The sequence below is a fragment of the Vidua chalybeata genome, chromosome 8, assembly GCF_026979565.1.
Source record: "Vidua chalybeata isolate OUT-0048 chromosome 8, bVidCha1 merged haplotype, whole genome shotgun sequence".
In the NCBI taxonomy this organism is placed as follows: domain Eukaryota; kingdom Metazoa; phylum Chordata; class Aves; order Passeriformes; family Viduidae; genus Vidua; species Vidua chalybeata.
The window spans coordinates 18964979-18985298 of record NC_071537.1 but is presented as its reverse complement, the minus strand read 5'-3'; the positions used below and the strand labels follow the sequence as shown (position 1 = coordinate 18985298).

Genomic DNA, 20320 nt, shown 5'->3' with positions numbered 1-20320 from the left:
GGCAGCCCCGCCCCGCCCCGCCCCGCCTCCCGCGGCCGCGCCTGCGCGCTGGGGGCGATGGCGGCGGGCGCTCTCCGCGGTGTCCTCTGGCCCCGGGCGGCCGCCGGGCTCAGGGCGGCCCGGGCCGCCTTGGCGGCGCCTTCGGGGGCGCGGGCGGGTGAGCGGGCAGGCGGAGGCCGGAGCGAGGGGCCGGCGGTGGGGTCGGGGTGTCTGGGGCGACGGGCCGGCGGTCGCGGGGTCGGGGCGGGAGGGCGGCGCGACCTCTCCGGCCCGGCTGCGGCTGCCGGCGGGGCCCGCGCCCACTGTGCCGCGTTGATGTCCCGCAGCCTCGGAGATGTCCAAGGACATGATGCCTGGGCCGTATCCGCGGACTCCGGAGGAGCGGGCAGCCGCTGCGAAGAAGTACAACATGCGGGTGGAGGACTATCAGCCCTACCCCGACGATGGCTTGGGGTGAGCTGCGTGGTGTCGTTGTTCCGCAGCCGGGGGCCGGCCGGGGCCAGTAGCTCCTGGCTTTGTGGGGACGTGCTGTAGGCTCGTAGCTCCTGGTGACTGCCTGCCATTGCTGTACTGTGAGCTAAGAGCTTTGAAGACACCTCAGTGTTTTAGAATAGGAACGAATGGAATGAGTTAGAGGCCTGTGTTGAATAAAACACGAGGGACTTCGTGAGAGAAACTTGTGAGACTTCATATGCTGTTGTACTGTAAGGCTGAGTGGGATGAACTGAAAGCCATGTCTAGAATAAAGGTTTCAGGAGATATTTAAATGTTGGGGAATACTTTGACATGTGCTAAGATAACTAGGGTTCCATATTTTAGTTAAGCTTGCATTTTCTTTCATCTAGTAGAGACCAATAAGCCCAGTTTGGGGAATGCCATTTGTTATGGCGCCTGGTGTCAAGGTAATTATTGTTGTGCTTGTTGTTTCGATGCATTTCAAAAATCTATATGCATAAAAGCTATAAAAACAAAGTAGTATTTAATTCTATTTCCTTTCTTATACTGTCTCCTACAAATTATATCTAAATTAGTACAGATTTCTTTATGTTTGGTCTTTTGTTTGTTTCTCATAGGTATGGTGACTATCCCATGCTCCCTAATAAGTCGCAATATGAGAGAGACCCCTGGTACGAGTGGGACCAGCCAGACATGAGGCACAACTGGGGAGAGCCGGTAGGAGCACCAATTCCACTTCTCAAGTTGCTCACCAATGCTCCTGCTACTAAATTCTAACATGTGCCTCTTGTTAGTGCTTTCTGTTTAATCCTTTGTGTAATTTCATCACCAGTGCCGGTGTGTGTTGCCTGTGCAAGCAGGAACAGTCAGTTCAAGGCTAAGTTAGGCTTTGGCCATCTGGGTGAATACTGTAAAAGTACTGAGGACAGTTAGCTTATTACATATGACAAGGGAGACTTTACAAACTTAACTTTCCCTGCAGGAGTAATTTTATTTGCCTGATTGGACTCAGTACAAGAGCCTGGTTCAGAATTGTTTAGCAAAGAAACCACTGTTTGAATAAAGTCCTTTTAGTGCAATGGAAGTAGCTACTGTTGCTTTGTTACTCCAGGGCTTTTTTGAGGTAGACTACAAATAAAGATGTTCTCTCTAAAGCAAGTTTGCAACATGTCTTTAAGATAAATGTGAATAAATCATCTGTGTTAAATTTGAATTTAACTTGAAAATCTAAGCTCCTCAAAATCCTTTCAGGAGTAGCTCTTCTCCTAGTGCATGGTCTTTTAATAACTGCAATCTAACTGCAGTTACTGAGCTTGGTCATTGACTTGTGATCTCTTTACTAAAAGCAAGAGTTCTCTAAGTATGTGTGCTTAATATGTCATAGTAAAACCATGTCAGAGCATTTCAACATGTGTACCACAGCAAAGTGCATGTTGTAATGACCATAAAAGCACAAGAAAAAAACCCTTGTTGATTCTGTGTTGTTGTAGTGTTTGCTTTAGGAAGGCTTGTGTGCAAGCCCTTACACGTGGTGTGGCAATCAGGAACAGAGAGGGCTGTACTGTTTTTTTCCAGGTGTCAGCAGATGCCTCTGTTTAGGCAGCTTTGATTTCTGCTCATTCTGGCTCTGGGTTTGATAGGAAATGGCTCTGGGAGAACTAGCACTCTAGTGCTAGGGAATCTGGAAGCAGTACTTGAGCTGCAAATTAATAAGTTCTCTGCATTTATTAATGTGAAAGGAGACTATAGACAGAAGATGCTTGAGACTTTCTTATTTATAGTTCAGGGCATTAGCTTGCTACCAGCCTTGCTCTTGTCCTGGAGTAACAGCAGCAGGTCCTCTCCCTGTTTTGAGGGACCAGCTTCCAAGTGTCAGGTAGCTGCTTCTTTGTTTGAAATAGCACTGCTTCTGTTTGGCTGTGTGACTGAGCTTCCATTAATGAGGGTTCCAATTAAAACCATGCCTTTCCAGTGGTCCTGGGGAACAAAGCTGAGGTGGAATGATTATGCATAGAAATAAACACTACTGCTGTCCTATATTTTAGTATGTTGTGTGGTGTAAGCATAGGATTAAATGTAGAGTCTTTTGAGTTTTACTGTAAGCAACAATTTTTTGTGACTGTAGGTAAACCATATACCTCCTCTGTGGCTTTATCTCTACATTTGAGGTGGAGATGAAACAGCTTCTTGCAGTTTTGTGAATGCTGTAATGTGCTGCTTCCCTTGAGAGAAGCAGCTTGACCACTGTTGGTAAATGTGCAATTGTTTTCCTTTGTTCTTTAGATGCACTGGAATTTTGACATGTACATTCGGAACCGGGTTGATACATCCCCCACTGTCGTTCCCTGGCACACCATGAGCAAACACTTCCTTCTCTTTTTGAGCATAATGCTGATCATGTTTGGTCTTGGAGAGATCTACCCAGCCTACAGGCCTGTGGTGAGTGAAACCTAAGGGTAAAGGGAGAAAAAGTATTTCTTGTCATTGCCAACATCCATAAGAGTGGTTTTGCTGAAGCGATGGGTGTGAGTGCAAAACTGCTGCTGGCAGTGGATGGGCCAAGGAATATCCTGTGGCCTCATCTAGCTTCAGTTGTTCTCTTGACTGGCCTGGCTCAGTTCACTATGCTGCTTCATAGTGTGCAGTCCCTGTTCATAGGGAGCTAATTTGAGCTATGCTTCTTACAGTACCCCATCTGTGGTCTAGGTATTCTCCTTCCCTGTGTGTGCATCTACTCAAGTGAGATGCTTTAACTCTTCTCTTGCTCTGTGTTTTTAATTATATCTCATGAACTGTATCATTTGGGAAATGTACTCTTGAAAAATGTGTCTGAATACACAAGCCGCTTTTGCAATATATTATCCTCATGCTGTGAGATAAAATGTTGATTAAGATTAAAAGCAAGACCGCCTTGATGTTTCTGTTAAAAAAATAATTTATGCAAGGAAGCCCATATTTCTGAATTTACTTTCCTCATACTCTAATATTCTAGCTGAAGCACTTAAGAAATAGACATTTAGGTCATAAATTACAAGCCTTCATTTGGGTGGGGGTGGGATGGGATGAGACATTATCCACTTACCCCTTAATTTGCTTGGTGAATGTGGTGAATTTACCACTCTTTGTCTCTCCTTGTAGGGACCGAAGCAATATCCCTTCAATGACCTGTATCTGGAGAAAGGAGGAGACCCCAATAAAGAGCCACCAACGGTGATACATTATGAAATTTGAAAGTTGTCCAAGTGCTACATTTCCATCAGTTCTGCTGGGGAAGAAATCTTGTCTGGTGTTCACTGGCATATGTTAACACTTGTTCTTCAATGTTCAGCTGCTAACTGCAGTGAAATATATCAATGACACCTACTGTGCTAGTTGTCTTCTGTTGGTTCTAGAAGGCTGAATTATAGCTAATGAAATGGAGTGACCTTTGCCATTTTTCTAAAAGGGATATTATCTATAGGGCAAAGTTATGAGTGCAAACCTACGACTGCTGGTCAGTTATGTGTCTTGTGCACAAACATTCCTCAGCTGTGCCTGTTTGTGTAGGCAATACTGCCTGTAACCAAGGCATTTAATGCAGGTACTGCTGGGATTTGAACTGCAGTGTCACTGTATACTGCAAAATGACAGGCAGAAATACATTGGCAAGTGCCAGTCCTTGGGAGTCTTGTACTGTGTCTGCCCTTACTGGGAGTTAACTTTGATCTCTTCCAGGTTTAGATGCCCTCTCAAGTGAAGTTTGCATTACCAGTAGGAAGCACTTGTGAGGCACAGAGCCTTGCAGTGTGTAGCTTGAAGCTGCCAGCAGAGCTGTGTGGACAGCAGCAGTATGAAAAGGCTAATGAGCAAGTTCAGCTCTGGCCAGATCTGCTTTGATACAAGTGTACAGGTGCCCATAATTGTTCCTTTATGGCCTGAGTTCATCCACCTGGCCTGGAGTTATATTTGACCCATGAAATCTGCCTGTTTTGCTGCAAACCACTGGTTTTGGACCTCTTATAGCTTCAGCAACAGTTTGCTTGGGAAAGTTATACATACAGTTATATTAAGCTCCTAAATGTGTCCAGCTCCACTCTAACATAAGGGTTTTTTCCTCTTGTTCCTGGAGGAGACAATACATTTAGTACTAATTTACAGTGAATCTTCTCTCAACTCTGCCATGCTATGCCTTAAGGCCACTGTTTAGTTGCAGGAGTGGGTGATCACAGAAGTCTGAAGGCTTGGGCCACTCTAGGGCTTCCTATAAACTGGGTGTTGTGCTCTGCTTTCAGCACCCTGTCACAGCTCGTTGTTTTGTGCTTTAAGAGAAGCAGGTATATAAAGACAGTGATTCACAGTTTTTCCATATGTAGAGATTTTAAACCCCAAATTCTAAAGAGACTGTTAGCGTGCTTTTGTGTAGGGGTTTTTATAAGGATATATGTTAAAGGGAATTATGGGATTGAATGCTAGGACATAATTTTATTTACACCTAAATATTTATAACTCCTTTGGAGGTGCTGAACAATCAACATTCCTCATAGCTTTCGTAAGGTGTCAGCTTCTCTCCTTGTTACAGAAATGCTTGCTTTTAAATTACAGTTAATGATGTTTTATCTCAAAAGGGTTTTCAGGTGTTTTTTATGAGCTATGGGGACCTTAAAATTGAATTCTCTTTTGCAGGGTAAAACACTCCTTAGGGACACTTGAGTCGAGAATTACCATTCCAAAACACTTACATGACAGCACTGTATACAATGTTATGAGAGTTGTAGGAGTCTTAAAGTAAAATGAAAGTGATCAGAGCAGCCTTGGTGTGTGTGATAGTGTAGCACTTGCACTGAGGCAGGGCTAGGCCCATCCAGCTCATTGTGCACCGTTCCAGCGCTGTTTGCTGCTGCCTGCTTTGGGGACTTCCAATCCCAGTTAGTTCTAAACTAGCAGCTTAATTATGGTTTTCATCATGGGGAAGGAATAATGGGTTCGGCAGATATGGCTCAGAAATCCTAAAAAATGGAGTTTATAATGTAGGCAATTTTTTTCTTAAAGCAGGAGAGATGTAAGGGAAGAAGGCCTGGGTCCTTCTGCATATTTTTTCCTGTCAATTAAAATACTTCTAGAAAAATACGTTCCATTCCTTTCTGCACACCCTCAGCATGCATTACATTTGTAGCTAAGGCAAAGCTCTGAGGGGGATCATGGCAGCCGCAGCAGAGCTCGGCTCCACCAGAGGTGTCCTTGGCCTCCGGCGTGAACCACCCGGTACCGATGCACGGAACCGATTCAGGTACCGTACAGAGGGTGACGCTGCCCGGGGCCGCCGGGCCGAGCCGGGCCGGGCCGTGCGGCGGAGCGGGGCCGCGTTCCGGGGCCGGCCCCGCGCAGGCGCGGTGGGGCGGGGCGGGCGGCGCTCAGGGCTCCCCGCGGCCACCGTCGGAGCGCCGGGCTGCGGGAGCGAGCGGCGCGGGAGGCACGGCAGCCAGCCGGTAAGGGCCGCCCGCCCCCCGACCCGGCCCGGCCCGGCCCCGCGCCCCTCGGACACCGAGCCGGGGCTGGCCCTGCCCCGCCGCGCCCCCGTCCCCCCAGCCCAGAGCTGCTGTGCTGCCCTGCCCGTCTCGCTATCGAGACTCCGCTCCCAGGTCCCGTAGCCCCTTCCTTGCCCCGGGAGCCCCGGCTCCCCTCTGCCGTCTCTCCTCCGCTGGCGGCGGGTGGGGAGCGGCCGGGGATCTCTGCTGTGTGACCTGGGCCGCGGAGAGGCCTCTGGCGTAGCCCGGAGCCTGCGTCTGACACCCGGTGTCCGAGGTCAATGCTTTCCTCCCTCCTCCTAAACCCTTGCTCTTTTTCACCATGCCACGGGATAATGCTGTTGTGCAGACAAGCACACTTGAGACGTGTGTGCACTGCCATCTGAGCAGCGCTGTGCAATGGGCAACAGCTTCTGAAACTGCGCAGAGCACAAGAAGTTTCTTTATATACCATTGGAGCTGTCATGGAGGAATGTGCTGAGCCCTGCCCTGCAACAACCCCACCTTGCACACACCAGTGATTAGCCGAGATTAGCTGAGTGTGTTTCTGCCTTCTGTAATCGGGGTTTATAATAAGCACATACGAAACGGCCTGGCTGTGGGGTGTTGGGGAGCTGCAGAAGGAGCATGTCAGAACAGTGCAAAGGGAAGGGGCAGTACAGAGATTTTAAATCAACGCTGGGATGTGGAAACTCTAGGGACAGTTTGTGTTTTACCCATTGTGTCATGGCTGGGGGATGTTTTTCAGGTCTTAGGGTGTCTACTTGTCACCCGGGTAACCTTGGACAAATCTTTTTTGTTCTGCCCGAGTTTCACTTTTTAGCTAAGTGTGGGGAGATCAGCCTATCAGGTCTTTTGTGTGCAGTGCTGGAAGTCCAATATCAGTAGGAACAGCGAGTTCAACAGCGAGTTGGGTGTCCAGTGGCAGGAGGACTGGGAAAGTCAGTGGGAGGGGATTTCTGATTGACAGTATTTGGGTGGTGCAAGAGAGAGAAGGCCTCACTAGAGTGCTATCAGGGATAATTATTATGGCAGCTTTGAGGGTCAATTAGTTCATACAACAACCATGGTCTTATTATAATGTACTGTAAAGCCATAAGTATTTCAGGTTAGCAAAGGTGAGAAATTCTTGCCTCTGACAGCATTGTTTGCATGGTCTAATGTAACTTGGGAATTTTCACAGTTTAGCTGCATGCTCTCTATTTGTCAGTGGCGAGGTGTGCTCTGACCTGTCAGGTTTTGCTTCACAGGCATTGTTACCCTTTAAGGTCTGTTCAGGAAGCCATTTCTGAGGAAAGCTGTAGGGAATTGCTTCTTCTGTCTCTCTTTGGGGCTGAGATCCATTAATATATTAGGTCTGTAATCGGATGGATGTCTGTAGAAGAAGGGTGAGGAATTGTCATGATTAATTAATTAGAAGTCCTGAGAAAAGCATGAGCTTTCTTGGAAGTCTTCGATGCTATTTTGAGAGATGACAGCAGGTGGCAACATCTCCCTAAAAATTCTACTGTGGAAGCGTTTAATACTTGCAAATTTTTCTTGGGCAGCCAGAAAAGTTTGCTAAAGAAGGTTTTTTTCCTTATTTAAGGATTATGGGTCCTTTCCTGGATACAGATATGCATAGTGTATAGAATGATCACTTCTGTAAAAGCAAGACTCAAATCAGGTTTTTTTTTTTTCTCTTTCAAATTCAGAGCTCACTGACTTAAAGAGGAGGTGCTACTCTATCTCTGCAGATCCTCAGCTGCAGTGGACCTAAACTGCTCAGACATTCTTAAGAGACAGTGTGATACTGTGATCTTTTAGCTTCTTATGCATCCTCTGTGGGCCTTCTCAAGTCTGTTGGAACCAGTGTTGGTTTGCCTTTAGGGCCAGGGACACAGTGAACCTCTTCAGTACCGATGATCCAGCACTTCTGCAGTTGTTCTGTTGACATTGAGCCACTCCAAATGGAGTGTTGTTTGCTTTCCTCCATTTGGGCGGGTTACCATGACCAAGACACTTCACCTTCACATTCTGTCCTGACTTAAGTTTGTGAAAAGAGAACAGTAATGATGCAGTAATTGACTTTCTTATGTAAAACGCTCTATTGACAAGAAAAGCCAAACAATTGATCAATACTGTTCTGCACAATTTTTGTAGCTTATCTTAATTTACATTTAATGTGCCAATAATTTCAGCCATGCAGTCAGTCCAGCACAGAGGTAAGGAGGGGGAGCTTGTGCCATTTACCCAACTAAGTTTATGATAATTGTATTCTTCACTGATTCCTTACGAGTTAATTTCCTGTAGGGAAGAGGTTTCTTGGCCATTGTCTAATAATGTTATCAGGGAAGTTGCCCTCTCAAAAGCCAAGTAGTAGTGAGGCCTGAGTGTACAGCCAGCTCCTACAACTGATAAGTTGTAACTGGAGGAGGAAGAGGCAAGGAAGGGACTTGTAAGGAACATGCCAGCTGTCCTGTCCCCCATAGTGGTGGAGTCAGCTAGAGCCTTGTGCAATAGACTGTTGTAGAAGATTCACCTAAATTCTGTGGATATTTTCACTCGCCTCTGCCAATGAAGGGAGAAGATCTGGACAGAGTTTCTGCAGTAGTATGGGAGGCATGAGTAGGTACTGGAACATCTTGAGAGATGCACCACAGAGGGAGTGTGGTAGACCCCTAATGAGTACCCCACAATGTGTACTGGAAGATTGGAAAGTAAGCTTTAGAGATTTGTTATGGTAATGAGGAGATGACCTTTCCACCTCTATTCATAGGGGGCATGAAGAAATAGTCACACTGCACTTTTTTAAATTGTACAAGAATTCTGTTCAGATTCTGTTGGGCCTTAACTAAGTTGGGATAAGCTTAATGTACGAATAGCAGTTGCCAGTTTGAGCTTTGGGAGATATTGCTGCAGACTAATGCTAAAAAGCATTAAATAGATTCTAGTCAATCAGCATATCCTAATAGTGCATGGGGGGGAGAGAGAGAGAGAGGATGTCCTTAACTTCTGACTCGTGAGGCAGAAGAAACCCTAAAAAGAGGTGTAGAATTATTACCTGGGAGGTCCAAGACCAAGAAGTTATGCTGACCAAACTTCCCCCTTGTGTGGGCCCCGGGAGGCCGCAGTTTCTTATAAGCCCAGCATCTGAACAGAGGGCCATGTTATGCAGGTTGTGGTTTACACAAACAGTGTCAAGTAACCAGGAGAGGTTAATCACAGCAAACTGACAAGATGCACAGGGTTTTGCTGTGCTGCCTGCTGACAGTTTTGCTTTGTTCAGCCTGGTATCATCTAAACATACAGTTCTGTTTAGCTAGAGTTAAAAGACTGCAGTGCAGCCAAGCTCGAAAAGTTTAGGCACTGCTCATGAGAGTGACCCCACTAGCCTGTGAATGTCCACATGTCGTTTATGATGCTTAGAGGGCCTGTTTGTGGTCAGGAATGGAGCACAAGGTGCTTTCTCCTTAGTAAGCATGGGATCCTGCTCAGAACAGTAATTATTTGTATTGTTTTCAGTTGTCTTTATACTCAGTTTTGCAGCCTCCCAGCTGCCTGCTGATGATGTTTGATTTTCAATTAACCTGCTACATTGTTGCCCAACTAATCTCTCTCCAGAGACTTGGGCAAATTTTGGTCTCGTTTTACAGGTGTTGCTCCATTTATCCTGAGTAAATAAAGAGTTGCTGTCAGTGCTGAGATTGAAATTCAGTAGTTACTTGTGGATTACTTCTTAGCTTGTACCATTTGCTGGCTCAAAGAGAAAGTCAAATTTTTTTTTTTCCCTTTTGCTTTTTGGAGGAGCAAGAACAAAGTACATTAACTGAATTGGCACACGATAGCATTGCACTTTGTTTCTGTTGCCACGTCACTTTTCTGCTTGGAATTTAGCCTGCCCAGAGATTCCTTCTGCTCCCTTTTTGCTTATGTATATACTAACATCAGCTTGTTTGGAGAGAGCAACTAGTGCTAGATCAAAATACATTTGTTTAAATTAATTTCTGCAGCTGATTTAAACCAGCCTGCAGTGAAGACTTGAGTATGTTAATTTAGATCCCCATCTTTTTTCTGAAACTCTCCTGTAATTGGGACACATGAAAAAGAGAGCTATAGATGAAAGAAAATCTGGGGTAAGACAGTGGGATTTTGGGTGGGGTTTGGGGGACTTTTAAAGAATTCTTAAATATCCTGATTTATTCCAGTATTCGCTGCCTCAGGAAGTAGCAGTTAACTTCACTGGCTTGAAAGCAGTGCGTTCTCATCATGTTTCTGATGTGAATATATTTTCACGTCAACTGTATTTCTCTGTTCTAAACTCTGTGAAATTTCTTGCAGAGTCTAGAAAATGAAGCTAAAAGAAATTGAGCGAACAGCTGTGCAGGCATGGAGTCCGGCAAACAACCACCCTATTTACCTAGCAACAGGTAAAGTTCTTCACAATTTGGTAATATTAGAGTATGAATCACAGAAAAATTTTATGTAGAGTTGTATGGGTTTTAGCTTTCAACAATTTCCACCTTGATAATCTCTGGAAAACTTACAAGCAATATACCAAAAACATTACATCTTTTATGTTTTTTTTAAAGTAAGTGGTAGAGAATTACTTCTATGCCCAACTTTGACATTTTAAATGTGAGTGATTTTTCAAAGGTTGAATAAATGATTTTTTGATTTCTAATTAAGACTGTATGGACTCCAACACTTCTTGCTGTTCTGCATTACACACATCCTGTGCCTGTGGGGGGAAAAAGTTAACTCAAGTAATGTTTAAGATCACTTGTACTTGTCTGTCTTCAGTCATAATCATGTAGCTTGACAATCAAATACTATAAACCTCTTCTCCCTAAAGTTGCCTGTTTTGGTTAATATTCCATTTTCATTACTTTTGCAAGACTTTAAACTTTACTTTGTTGATTTCATTAATTAATCACTATTCTTACAGTAATTTTATTTCCTGAAGCAGAAAGTGAGCCTGTTCACTGAGTTGGCAGTGGGCACGTTTGTCTGTGTGGAGCTGATGGCTCTGGTGGTTTTGTTGGGTTTGCATGGCAAGGCTTTAGTAGCTGGGGTGGCTCCTGTGAGAAGCTGCTAGGAGCTCCCGCCATGTCCGCTGGTGCCAGTGCCAGCCTCCTTCCAGATGGACCCACCGCTGTCCCAGGCCGAGCCCGGCAGTGGCAGTGCCTCTGGGATAACACAGTTAATAAGAGGGAGAAAAACATGTCATCTGCAAATGAAGCACCAGAGAGGAGTGAGAATATGTGAGAGAAGCAATGCTGCAGTCACCAAGGTCCATGCAGAAGGATGGGCTGCAGGTGCTTCAGGTGCCAGAGCAGAGATTCCCCTGCGGCCCCTGGTGAAGACCTTAGTGAGGCAGGCTCTCACCCCACAGCCCATGGAGGTCCATGGTGGAACAGATACCCAGCTACAATCCACCTTGCTGGAGCAGGTGGATGCCAAAGGATGCTGTGGCCCTGTGGAAAGCCCACCCTGGAGCAGGCTCTTGGTAGGGCCTGTGACCCCATGGAGAGAGGAGCCCATGCTCAGGTTTGCTGGCAGGACTTGTGACCCTATGGGGGACTGAGGTTGGAGCAATCTGTTCTGAAAGACCACCCCATGGAGGGGACCCACACTGGATCAGTTTGTGAAAAAGTGCAGCCTCTGGGAAGGATTTGCATTGGGAAGTTTACAGAGAACAAGGCCAGGGTTTTGGTTGAACCAAAGGTCTTGGCTTCAGTTTGCTTTAGATCAGAAGCTGTGTAGTTTCATAAATTGTACTGCTTTTTAATAGTCCTTTGGGCACTTTCCATGCTGTAAGCATTCCTGTGGTAACTGGGGGACAGTTTGCCTGGCAGTGTCCCACTAGGTAATGTTAAATCAACTTGTAGCTTTTATTCCATAAGAATAAGGAGAAAGAAGGAAGCTACCAGTTTGTGACTGCTAGCTGTCTGTGGGTTGTTGAGGCATGTTTAGTTGGTTACAGTTGAAAAACTTATTCTGTAGAGTAGGTTTACAAGGTCTGATTAAGACATGTCATGATCGAGGAGCGGTATGCAGAAGTACTTGGGATCATAATTGTAGCTGGATTTCATGATGTCAGTGCATTTGTAATTTAGAGAAGAACTTAATATCAAAAGCCATAGTTTCTTGGAGGAGGGTGCATGAGTTGCACCTATCCCAAGAAAGAAAGTTATCTGTGTAACAGTAACCTTGATGACCAGAATTTCCTGAAGAACTTTTAATTTCTTTCAAAATATTTGTCTTAATTGTTGATTCCTTTTTCTGAGGTGTTCAGACATGTCCTCTTTTGAACTATTACAACACCAAGGTTGCGTTGACTATGAAGAACAGGTTTTCAGTGCCTTTCTCTTTTTGTATCTTGTGCTTTTGATAAAAATGCCCACTTGTGTTGCCCTTGTACATCTGCTAGGAACATCTGCCCAACAGCTGGATGCATCCTTCAGTACAAATGCCACCTTGGAAATATTTGAGGTTGACTTCAGGGATCCCTCCCTGGACATGAAGCAGAAAGGAGCACTTCCTGCCTCAAACAGGTACTAGAGGCTCATACTGATGTATCAATTAATGAAACTGAAAAGGGTTTTCTGGTGCAAGAAAGGAGAGGAGGAGATAATGTTTACAGCTTATAAAGTGATCTTTTGAATTAATTGACCTCTCTTCAAAAATTGAACATTTTTGTTGATACAGATCATATTGGGTATAAAAGTAGAGCAGGTGGACTATTAGAGAAATCTAAAATCACTTGTATGGTAGTCAGTCAGTAGAGACATTTTGTATAATGTGAATTTGCTGGGGATAACAATTTGCCCTGAAGAGACTATAGAGAGAGTGAAACTTACTTTCCAGCTTTTTAAAACAAGATGATTTCTTAGGCTTATCAGTGTGGGTGACATCTGCCCCCAGTGTAAAACACAGCCTGGATTTCTAACTAGCAGATTTTAAAGGGTGTAAACATATTTTTCAGATAACAGCTCTGGAAATGAAGGCACGTAGGTCTCTTAACTAATTTTCAGTAAAGTGTAGTCTAGAGGATTTCACCCATCAAATCCCATGTGAAGTCCTAAAAGTTTTAAACAAACAATAAAACAGCCAAAAAATAGAGGCATGCTCTTCTTTTTTAAATTCCCCTGAAAAGTCATTGGAAGGAAGCTTATTTCTTTTTTTGCATGAAAGAGCCGCAGTCCTCTTCAAAGGGAGATGATTGTTTGCAGTGCAGACTGATGGATGTGTTTGATAGGTTGAAACATGGATGTGAGTTTTGGTAATGAAGAGGGTGTTTTGCTTTCCACCAAACATCATAGCCTATACCAGCTTTATTTTCTTCTTATTTTAGGTTTCATAAGCTGATCTGGGGGAACTTTGGAAATGGGTCTGCGGAGTCCTCTGGAGTGATCATTGGTGGAGGGGATAACGGAGTCCTGACAATGTACAGCGTGCACCGCATCGTGGCTTCAAAGGGCGACCCTGTCATGGCGCAGACAGAGAAGCATTCAGGTCCTGTTCGAGCCCTTGACTTCAACCCTTTTCAGGTGTGTAACATTAAGATACCAAAGGAAAGTTAATCTCCATGTTAGAAAATACTGTGCTGTGTATAAATTCATAAAGTGCTGTGTGTAGATTCATAAATAAAGGGACAAGTTTTAACTTAAGAGGCACAGTAGTTGTCACACAAGACAGGTTTGAGACTCAGATTTGGGTTCTTTTCACAGCTTTGCCTCTGAATTCTCCTGTAACCTTGTTCAAATCACTTACCTCTCTATAAAAACGTGTCGTGTAATATTGTTACATGTCAAACCATTGTCCTTTCGAAATTAAAACTTTTATTTTTTTATTTGTTCAGTTGGTGTTTAATTCACTGGGGCTCTGATGACATTTGAAAGGACTGCAACATAAATGGGGAGTGAACAGAACATGTTTCTTGTGGTAGCACAAAGGCAAATGTAAAATTGTCTGCAGTCGGTTGTGAGAAACTTGCATCTTCTCAGGAGAAGTGTCCTTGATGCCAGGCAAAGGCTCAGCTGGCCAGAGATGGTGGCATTGAGGCCTGTGGCAGAATTTCATTGTGATTAACAGCAGCCATCTGCACAAAACAGACACATTTTAAATGTGTCTGTACTATGGCGCAGTGGATGGCACAGAGGCCAGAGATGTGCTTGGTTTATAATCCAGTTAGTATCTTTATGCATGCCTGTGGCTGTGAAATACAGCTCTCATCTCACTTCGGAAGATTTTGGGGGTTTTGCTTCCATTTATTGTTAAGAAATCTGTGAGCAGGAATCTCAGCTGAGCTTTTCCTTTTTTTTTTTTTCTACAGAGTAATCTCTTGGCTTCCGGAGCCAATGATTCTGAAATTTTCATCTGGGACTTGAATAATTTCAGTGTACCTATGACTCCAGGGACTAAATCACAGGTAAATGAGTTTTCCTCTGGGCAATACTCATGCAGTTTTGTATCCCAGTAGGCAAGACGAAAAGATGTGTGTGGGGACATCCTAGCCTAGTCAGTCTGTGAAATGGGAATGACTTTGAAGTCTGTCAGGAGAGAGTTGAATCAGAAGAGACTGATTGGTTTCATTCTTGGGGTGGAAGAAGTGTTGTAAAGGGAGGGGAGGTAGACTGGCAAGCTCTGGAAGGATGCACTTTGCATGGATGGGTAAGCTCTTTGTGGATTTGAATCAAGTAACTGACCAGTTTATCTTGTGATCCAGCTGGGGCATGTGTGATGGATTAAGAAGGTTTATTGGACCTTCTCTGAGGAATGAATTTATTTCAGGCTTCAGCTGAGGCTTTTCATATCTCATGAAAGTCATATCCCTAGCAGAGCCAGTGAGCCATTAAATGCATCTTGGCTATTGCTCCTTGATAATATTTCCCGAGTTTGAAGAGGAAGACGTTTCTGATCTTCTGATGCTTATTATATTATTAATAAGGGGGCAATCAGCTCCTGAAAGTAGAAAAATATAGTAAACTTCAGTAAATGCAGGCCAGTTTTTTCATCCAGTAAGTCTTCTGTTTGTTTCCTTGCCTATCTCCTGCATTGCAGTAGAAACAGTAACAGCAATTAGTCATGAATACTTCATTGTTTTCCGTCTCACTGCACTCCTGAAATGTTGCACAAGGTCATCTTTCCATTTAAGTTCATCTGAGAAGCTGGAGTAGAAACATATATGTGTGCTTAGCTGCAGTTCTCTCTGGAGAGATTTATAACACATTTGGCCAGTGTAGAATCCAGTGCCTGTTCCTCAAATGCAGAGGTACTTTTCCAGGTGACATTCCTCTATCGAATTTTACTCTCCACTGTACTCTGAGTAAAGGACTTTCCCTTGTCTTTCTGGTTAGTGCTGCTGGTATTTCCAGTTAGCTGATCAGCAATTGAAGAGAGGAATCTGTGTATCATCAAATCCCTAATCCCTCAGTTAAACTATTGATAGACTCCTATGAGTGTTCCCTCAGCTTAGGAATAATGGATGTGTGGCCTTTCCTGTCTTGGCAGCCGCATGAAGACATCAGTGTGGTGTCCTGGAATCGGCAGGTGCAGCATATCCTGTCCTCCGCTCACCCCAGCGGCAAGGCTGTGGTTTGGGACCTCAGGAAGAATGAGCCCATCATCAAAGTCAGTGACCACAGCAACAGAGTGAGTGGAGAAAAGGCTGCATTTCTAACTAGCTTACAACGTGCCACATGTGACTACAGTCTGTGGCACAGACTCTTGGGACAAGAGGTTTTATTCTAGGAGCTGTTGGAACTAGTTCTCTTGGAGACGTAGCATCAAAGCACCTCTTTTTCTTCTTTCCTGAATGAAATGGGGAAACAAGACCCCTTACTCTTCTTAAAATTCATGCACTCTTGCATTCAGTTTCTATGTTCACGACTCATTTTTGAGAAGCCTTCCAGCTTTCTTCCTAGGTCAACTTTGGACTTTGACTTCTGTGTGGTTAGTGGGGGATTTTTTGCTGTGAAGAGACAGTAGAAATACTTGCTGTCTGGAGCAAGACATTACTAGACTTGGTTTATGTCAAGTATTCTAGGCGAGTTCAGTACAGAATGACATGGCTTTGGCCCATTTGTGCTATTGCCAACTTGCATTGCTGAATTTTCAGCCTGTGCTATTTTTGTCCCTAGATGCATTGCTCAGGAATGGCCTGGCATCCAGAAGTTGCAACCCAGCTAGTCCTTTCCTCTGAGGATGACCGGTTGCCAGTGATCCAAATATGGGACTTACGCTTTGCTACCTCTCCTCTTAGCCAGCTGGAAGGGCACACCAGGTGAGGACTTGCATGTTGTGTTGCATCTTTTTAAGGCAGACAGCTGGGATTCTGGACTTTGGGGAGCTATGATTTTCTCCTGGGCCTGCTTTCTTTCCCAGGTGAATCTGGTTGAAGGTAGAGGTGAGAACTAGCATTTCTGAGCCAAGGTGCTGTTGCCTGGTGCTTTCTTAGTCACTGGATGGCAGAACAAACTGTACAGGAAATATGACTGATTTCTTTCTGATCTGTTTTAGGGGAGTTCTCTCTGTTTCTTGGTGCCAGGCTGACCCTGAACTGCTGTTGAGTAGTGCCAAAGACAACCGGATCTTGTGCTGGAACCCAAGTCTGGGGGAGGTATGTAACCAGAGCTATCAGTACACGTGGTCTGCTTTATATTGTGTACTTTGCTCTTGTGTGTCCTTCCCTTTATCCTTGTGGAGTGCCAATGTAATTCCCTCAAGCATGTCTTATGCACTCTTTCTGAAGTGAATGAGTGTGATCCATATCCAGACTGAAATAGGTTTTTGCTGATACATCTTTGTCCAGGTACCAGAGAGGGAAGAAAACTTTTAATTAAAATTTAGTTTCAACTATTTATGATTACTCTTGCTATGCTCACACTTTAGTGTTCTCTCTTTCCACGTGCTTCTTCTTTTTCCTTCTTCTAGAATAGTAAGTTCATTTGGGAGGAAATTTGAAGGAGACCAAGGAGCATATGTTAGGGTCACTGAAAAGGGAACAGTGTAGTTAATCAATGCATGTAGACTTTATTGTAGTAAAATGGTTTCACATATATGTGCTTATCTAGTCATGTATCTCAGAATTACCATACTTGGTATATTTAGGTATCATCTGAATTAAAGTGGGGCTGTTTAAATTTTTTTTATGCACACCCATTCATTCAATGCAGAGATCCTGGATAAAACTGAACTTTGGACAATGCAGTTGATCTTGATGATAGCATGGGGAAAGTGCTCTAACAATACTGAACAAAGTCCAGATGGGAGCCCCATGCTAGATTAATTTCATGGGACAATATCACTCAGCTGACCACTTTTGCCTTGGAGACAAGGAAGAAAATGAATCCGTTTTCCTAAAATGCATGCAATGCTGCTTTTGTAGTTTCATGGGATTTGATGCTCACTTAGTCTAGATCTCTAGTGGTTAGAAGAGATTCAGACTCTGAAAGTTCCTGATGTCTAATTTTTACAAAAATATTTTTACTGTCTTTTAGTGGAAAACTTAAAAAAAAATTAGTGTGGCTGACTTATCTTTATGCATGCTGTTGTAGATTTGCAGAGTCCAAATTAAAATTAGACTTTTGTGTATAAACTACTGTTAGGGTGTTCTTTTTGACTTGGTACCAATGAACAGCAAATTTTCAAGTGAAAAAGTTGGGAAGCTTTGCAGTGTTAAGGATTAATACAGTTATACAGAATGGCTGATCTCGTAAGTTTGAGGGAAGTATTGGTTTCTTTGGGTTTGGGGGATGTTTGGTTTCCTGGGATTTGTTTTTAGTTTTTCTATTTGGCAATCTAGATTTTAATATATGCAAATGATATTAATTTGCTTCTATCTGGAACAGAAAACAGAGATCATGTTCCCACAGAAAATGAAGCTGTGATTGTCTATGCTTTGTTTCTGTAAACCATAAAAGAAATATGTTCATTTTACAAATGTTTAAAATCAATGCTGTGTTAATGAGTTGCTCAGCATCAGGCAGGAAGTCTGTGACTGGGCCATGAATTGAACTTTGGCTTTTTGAATGCTGAACCATAAACTTGTTGGCTGCAATGTCCTTCATAGTTCATGTGCAGCTATTACATCCCTCTCTTCTTGATCTATTTCTTTTTCTTTAGGCTCTTTATTTTCCTTGTCACATTTGTTACTTCACACTATTCTTTCGGAGTTCTCGCTCATGACACATTCTTGCCTCTTGACTTCTGGTTTTATTGTGTTGTTTTCTGGCGTCTCTCCCTTAGCAAATGTGACAAAGCTATAGTACTCTGATACAGTAGTACTCAGAAAGCAGAGCAAAAGTGACTTCTCACTTTTGGATTTTTGTTCTGCAGTCAGAATCCAGTTTAACATGAGTTTTCTGTGACTTTGAGCTGTCTGGACTCAAGGCGCTATAATTTGGTTGTAAATGCAAATTCAAGAAGCAAAAATAAGAGACTCGTATGCAATGGTGACATGTAAACAAAATGACAGGCTTGCTGTGGGCAAGTAATTTGGGAAAAGCAGGAAGCTATTTGTGTTGTGCTTCTATCTTCTCTCTTTCTATGATAGGTGGTGTATGAGTTGCCCATTCGGAGTCAGTGGTGCTTTGATGTCCAGTGGTGTCCTAGGAATCCTTCAGTCTTCTCTGCTGCCACTTTTGATGGGTGGATCAACATTTATTCTGTTATGGGTGGGAACTTAGAAGCTCAGCAGAAGACACAGGCTGACAAGGTAAAGTCCTGTGACTGTGTTAGACTTTGCCAGACTGGCAGTTTCTCTCATGATAGCTCAGAGTGGTGGAAGTACACCTGAGTAACAGGGTCACTTTTAAGTGATGCAGCCTGTCCCACACACCTGGACCTATGGCTGTATGGTGTGGGAACCAGAAGCTACCTATGTGGGGGTTTAATAATCCCACCAGATCCCAAAGAGAGACCACATTGACTCTTACAAGGTGTGTAAAGAGAACCAAGAGCAAGCACAGTTGTGATGTTAAGATACATTCTATTGTTATTACTATTAGACTAAAAATAAAGCAGTACACAAGCTTTTCTTGTCATTAGGTTAACATTAAATACATTGATATTAATTAATAGGATATGTTATTCTTCATTAGTTTAGAAGGTAATTTTATAAAGTGGCTTATAAAACACTATTAGCAATTTTCCTCAAGTCTTTTGACTACAACTTTAAGCATGTTAATATTTTTGATACTGAAACCCATTACTTAGCCAATGAATAGATGAGCAAATTCTGAACAGATTAAATGTCACTACTGTCTAAAATGTTAGTTTTAATCTGGTGTCTAGTCTTTTAATTCCCTCCCTCTGTCCCAGCCAACAAATGCCTTACAATACAGGTTTTAAGAGAATACGTATGAACTGGCTTAAGTGTTATTTATATAGTCATTTACAGCTGACTGAGTTCAGTTTCATAGGATTTGCAAGAGACAGAAAATACTTTATCAAGCAACAGCTGCGGGAGATTAAGGATTTATTTAACCCATGGAGAATTTTCTTTCTCTGCATTCTTCATGTGTATGCACCACATTTCCACTGTTCAAAATTGGGGAACAGTAGTGTTGAATAATTCCTGAATAAATTTAATATCAAGTAAGAACACAAGCAGGAGTTAATGACAGTTATGGAGACAGGGAGTTTGTGACCAAGAGATCTCTCTCTTATGAATTCAATAGTCTCAGGAAAGAAACTCTATTGCAGACCTGGTTGTGTATATTTATTTCTTTAAGGTTTAGGGTGTTTGATCTGTTGGATATAAGCTGTTCCTCAAGAACTATTCTTTCTTTGGAATTGTTTCCTTTGAAGAAAGACAAAACATTGCCTGTGATTCTAAGATTTGGCAACCTTAGCTTGATCAGCCTGATCTTGCTTCCTTTCAGGTATGCTGGTTAGCTGAATTATAAAGCTATTCCCTATGGTCCAGTCAAATTTGAACAGGATTATCTATAGCAAACAACAAATCTATGCAAACAATGTTAAAAATGAAAAGTTTTGTGAACAGCATTTTATGTATGTTCACTGACTCTCTAAATGTAAGAAATCTGTCTCAGGGGCCACTTTTGACACTCTTTTGTCTAGACAAGGAGGTTTTATTTCATCAGTCTCATCAGAGCCAAAAAAGCTTGAGACAGTCCTTGAAACTAACCCATTTAAAAGACTCCAGCAACACAAAGGGAGTCAGAATTCCTTTGTGAGAAAAAACAAGAAATAAGCTGGACAACTTTTGACCATATGTTGTCATTATCTTGCATAAAACAAGTAATTTTGCAACTCCTCTGTTTGAGCTGGGTGCTAGGCCTAGCAGTGTTGTTTTTTTTTTAGGAAATTTGCATCTTGCTAAGGAAAAACTACTTAAAAATCTCTTAGGGTAA

General features: G+C 43.2%; 2 protein-coding genes across 5 annotated transcripts in view; both read left to right on the top strand.

Moving 5' to 3' along the window:
- Nucleotides 1-35: 35 nt before the first annotated feature.
- On the top strand, nt 36-3820 carry NDUFB8 (NADH:ubiquinone oxidoreductase subunit B8). Its single transcript, XM_053949572.1, has 5 exons — nt 36-157; nt 327-453; nt 1074-1173; nt 2740-2895; nt 3595-3820. Exons 1-5 carry the CDS (start codon nt 58-60, stop codon nt 3685-3687), a joined length of 576 nt encoding a protein of 191 aa, XP_053805547.1. The 5' UTR covers nt 36-57; the 3' UTR covers nt 3688-3820.
- A 91-nt stretch (nt 3821-3911) lies between these two features.
- Nucleotides 3912-20320, top strand: part of SEC31B (SEC31 homolog B, COPII coat complex component) — a 37180-nt gene continuing 20771 nt past the window's right edge. For 2 of the 4 annotated variants that reach the window (XM_053949569.1, XM_053949566.1), the window contains exons 1-9: nt 5944-6237; nt 10281-10369; nt 12373-12496; nt 13297-13492; nt 14278-14373; nt 15456-15596; nt 16085-16227; nt 16464-16563; nt 18499-18660. In XM_053949569.1, the coding sequence (XP_053805544.1) occupies nt 10291-10369; nt 12373-12496; nt 13297-13492; nt 14278-14373; nt 15456-15596; nt 16085-16227; nt 16464-16563; nt 18499-18660 (1041 nt within the window). In that variant the 5' untranslated portion in view covers nt 5944-6237; nt 10281-10290. Of the gene's footprint in view, nt 5723-5835; nt 5922-5943; nt 6238-10280; nt 10370-12372; nt 12497-13296; nt 13493-14277; nt 14374-15455; nt 15597-16084; nt 16228-16463; nt 16564-18498; nt 18661-20320 lie in introns of those variants that run through there. The other 2 variants (XM_053949568.1, XM_053949567.1) reach the window with 2 other exon arrangements.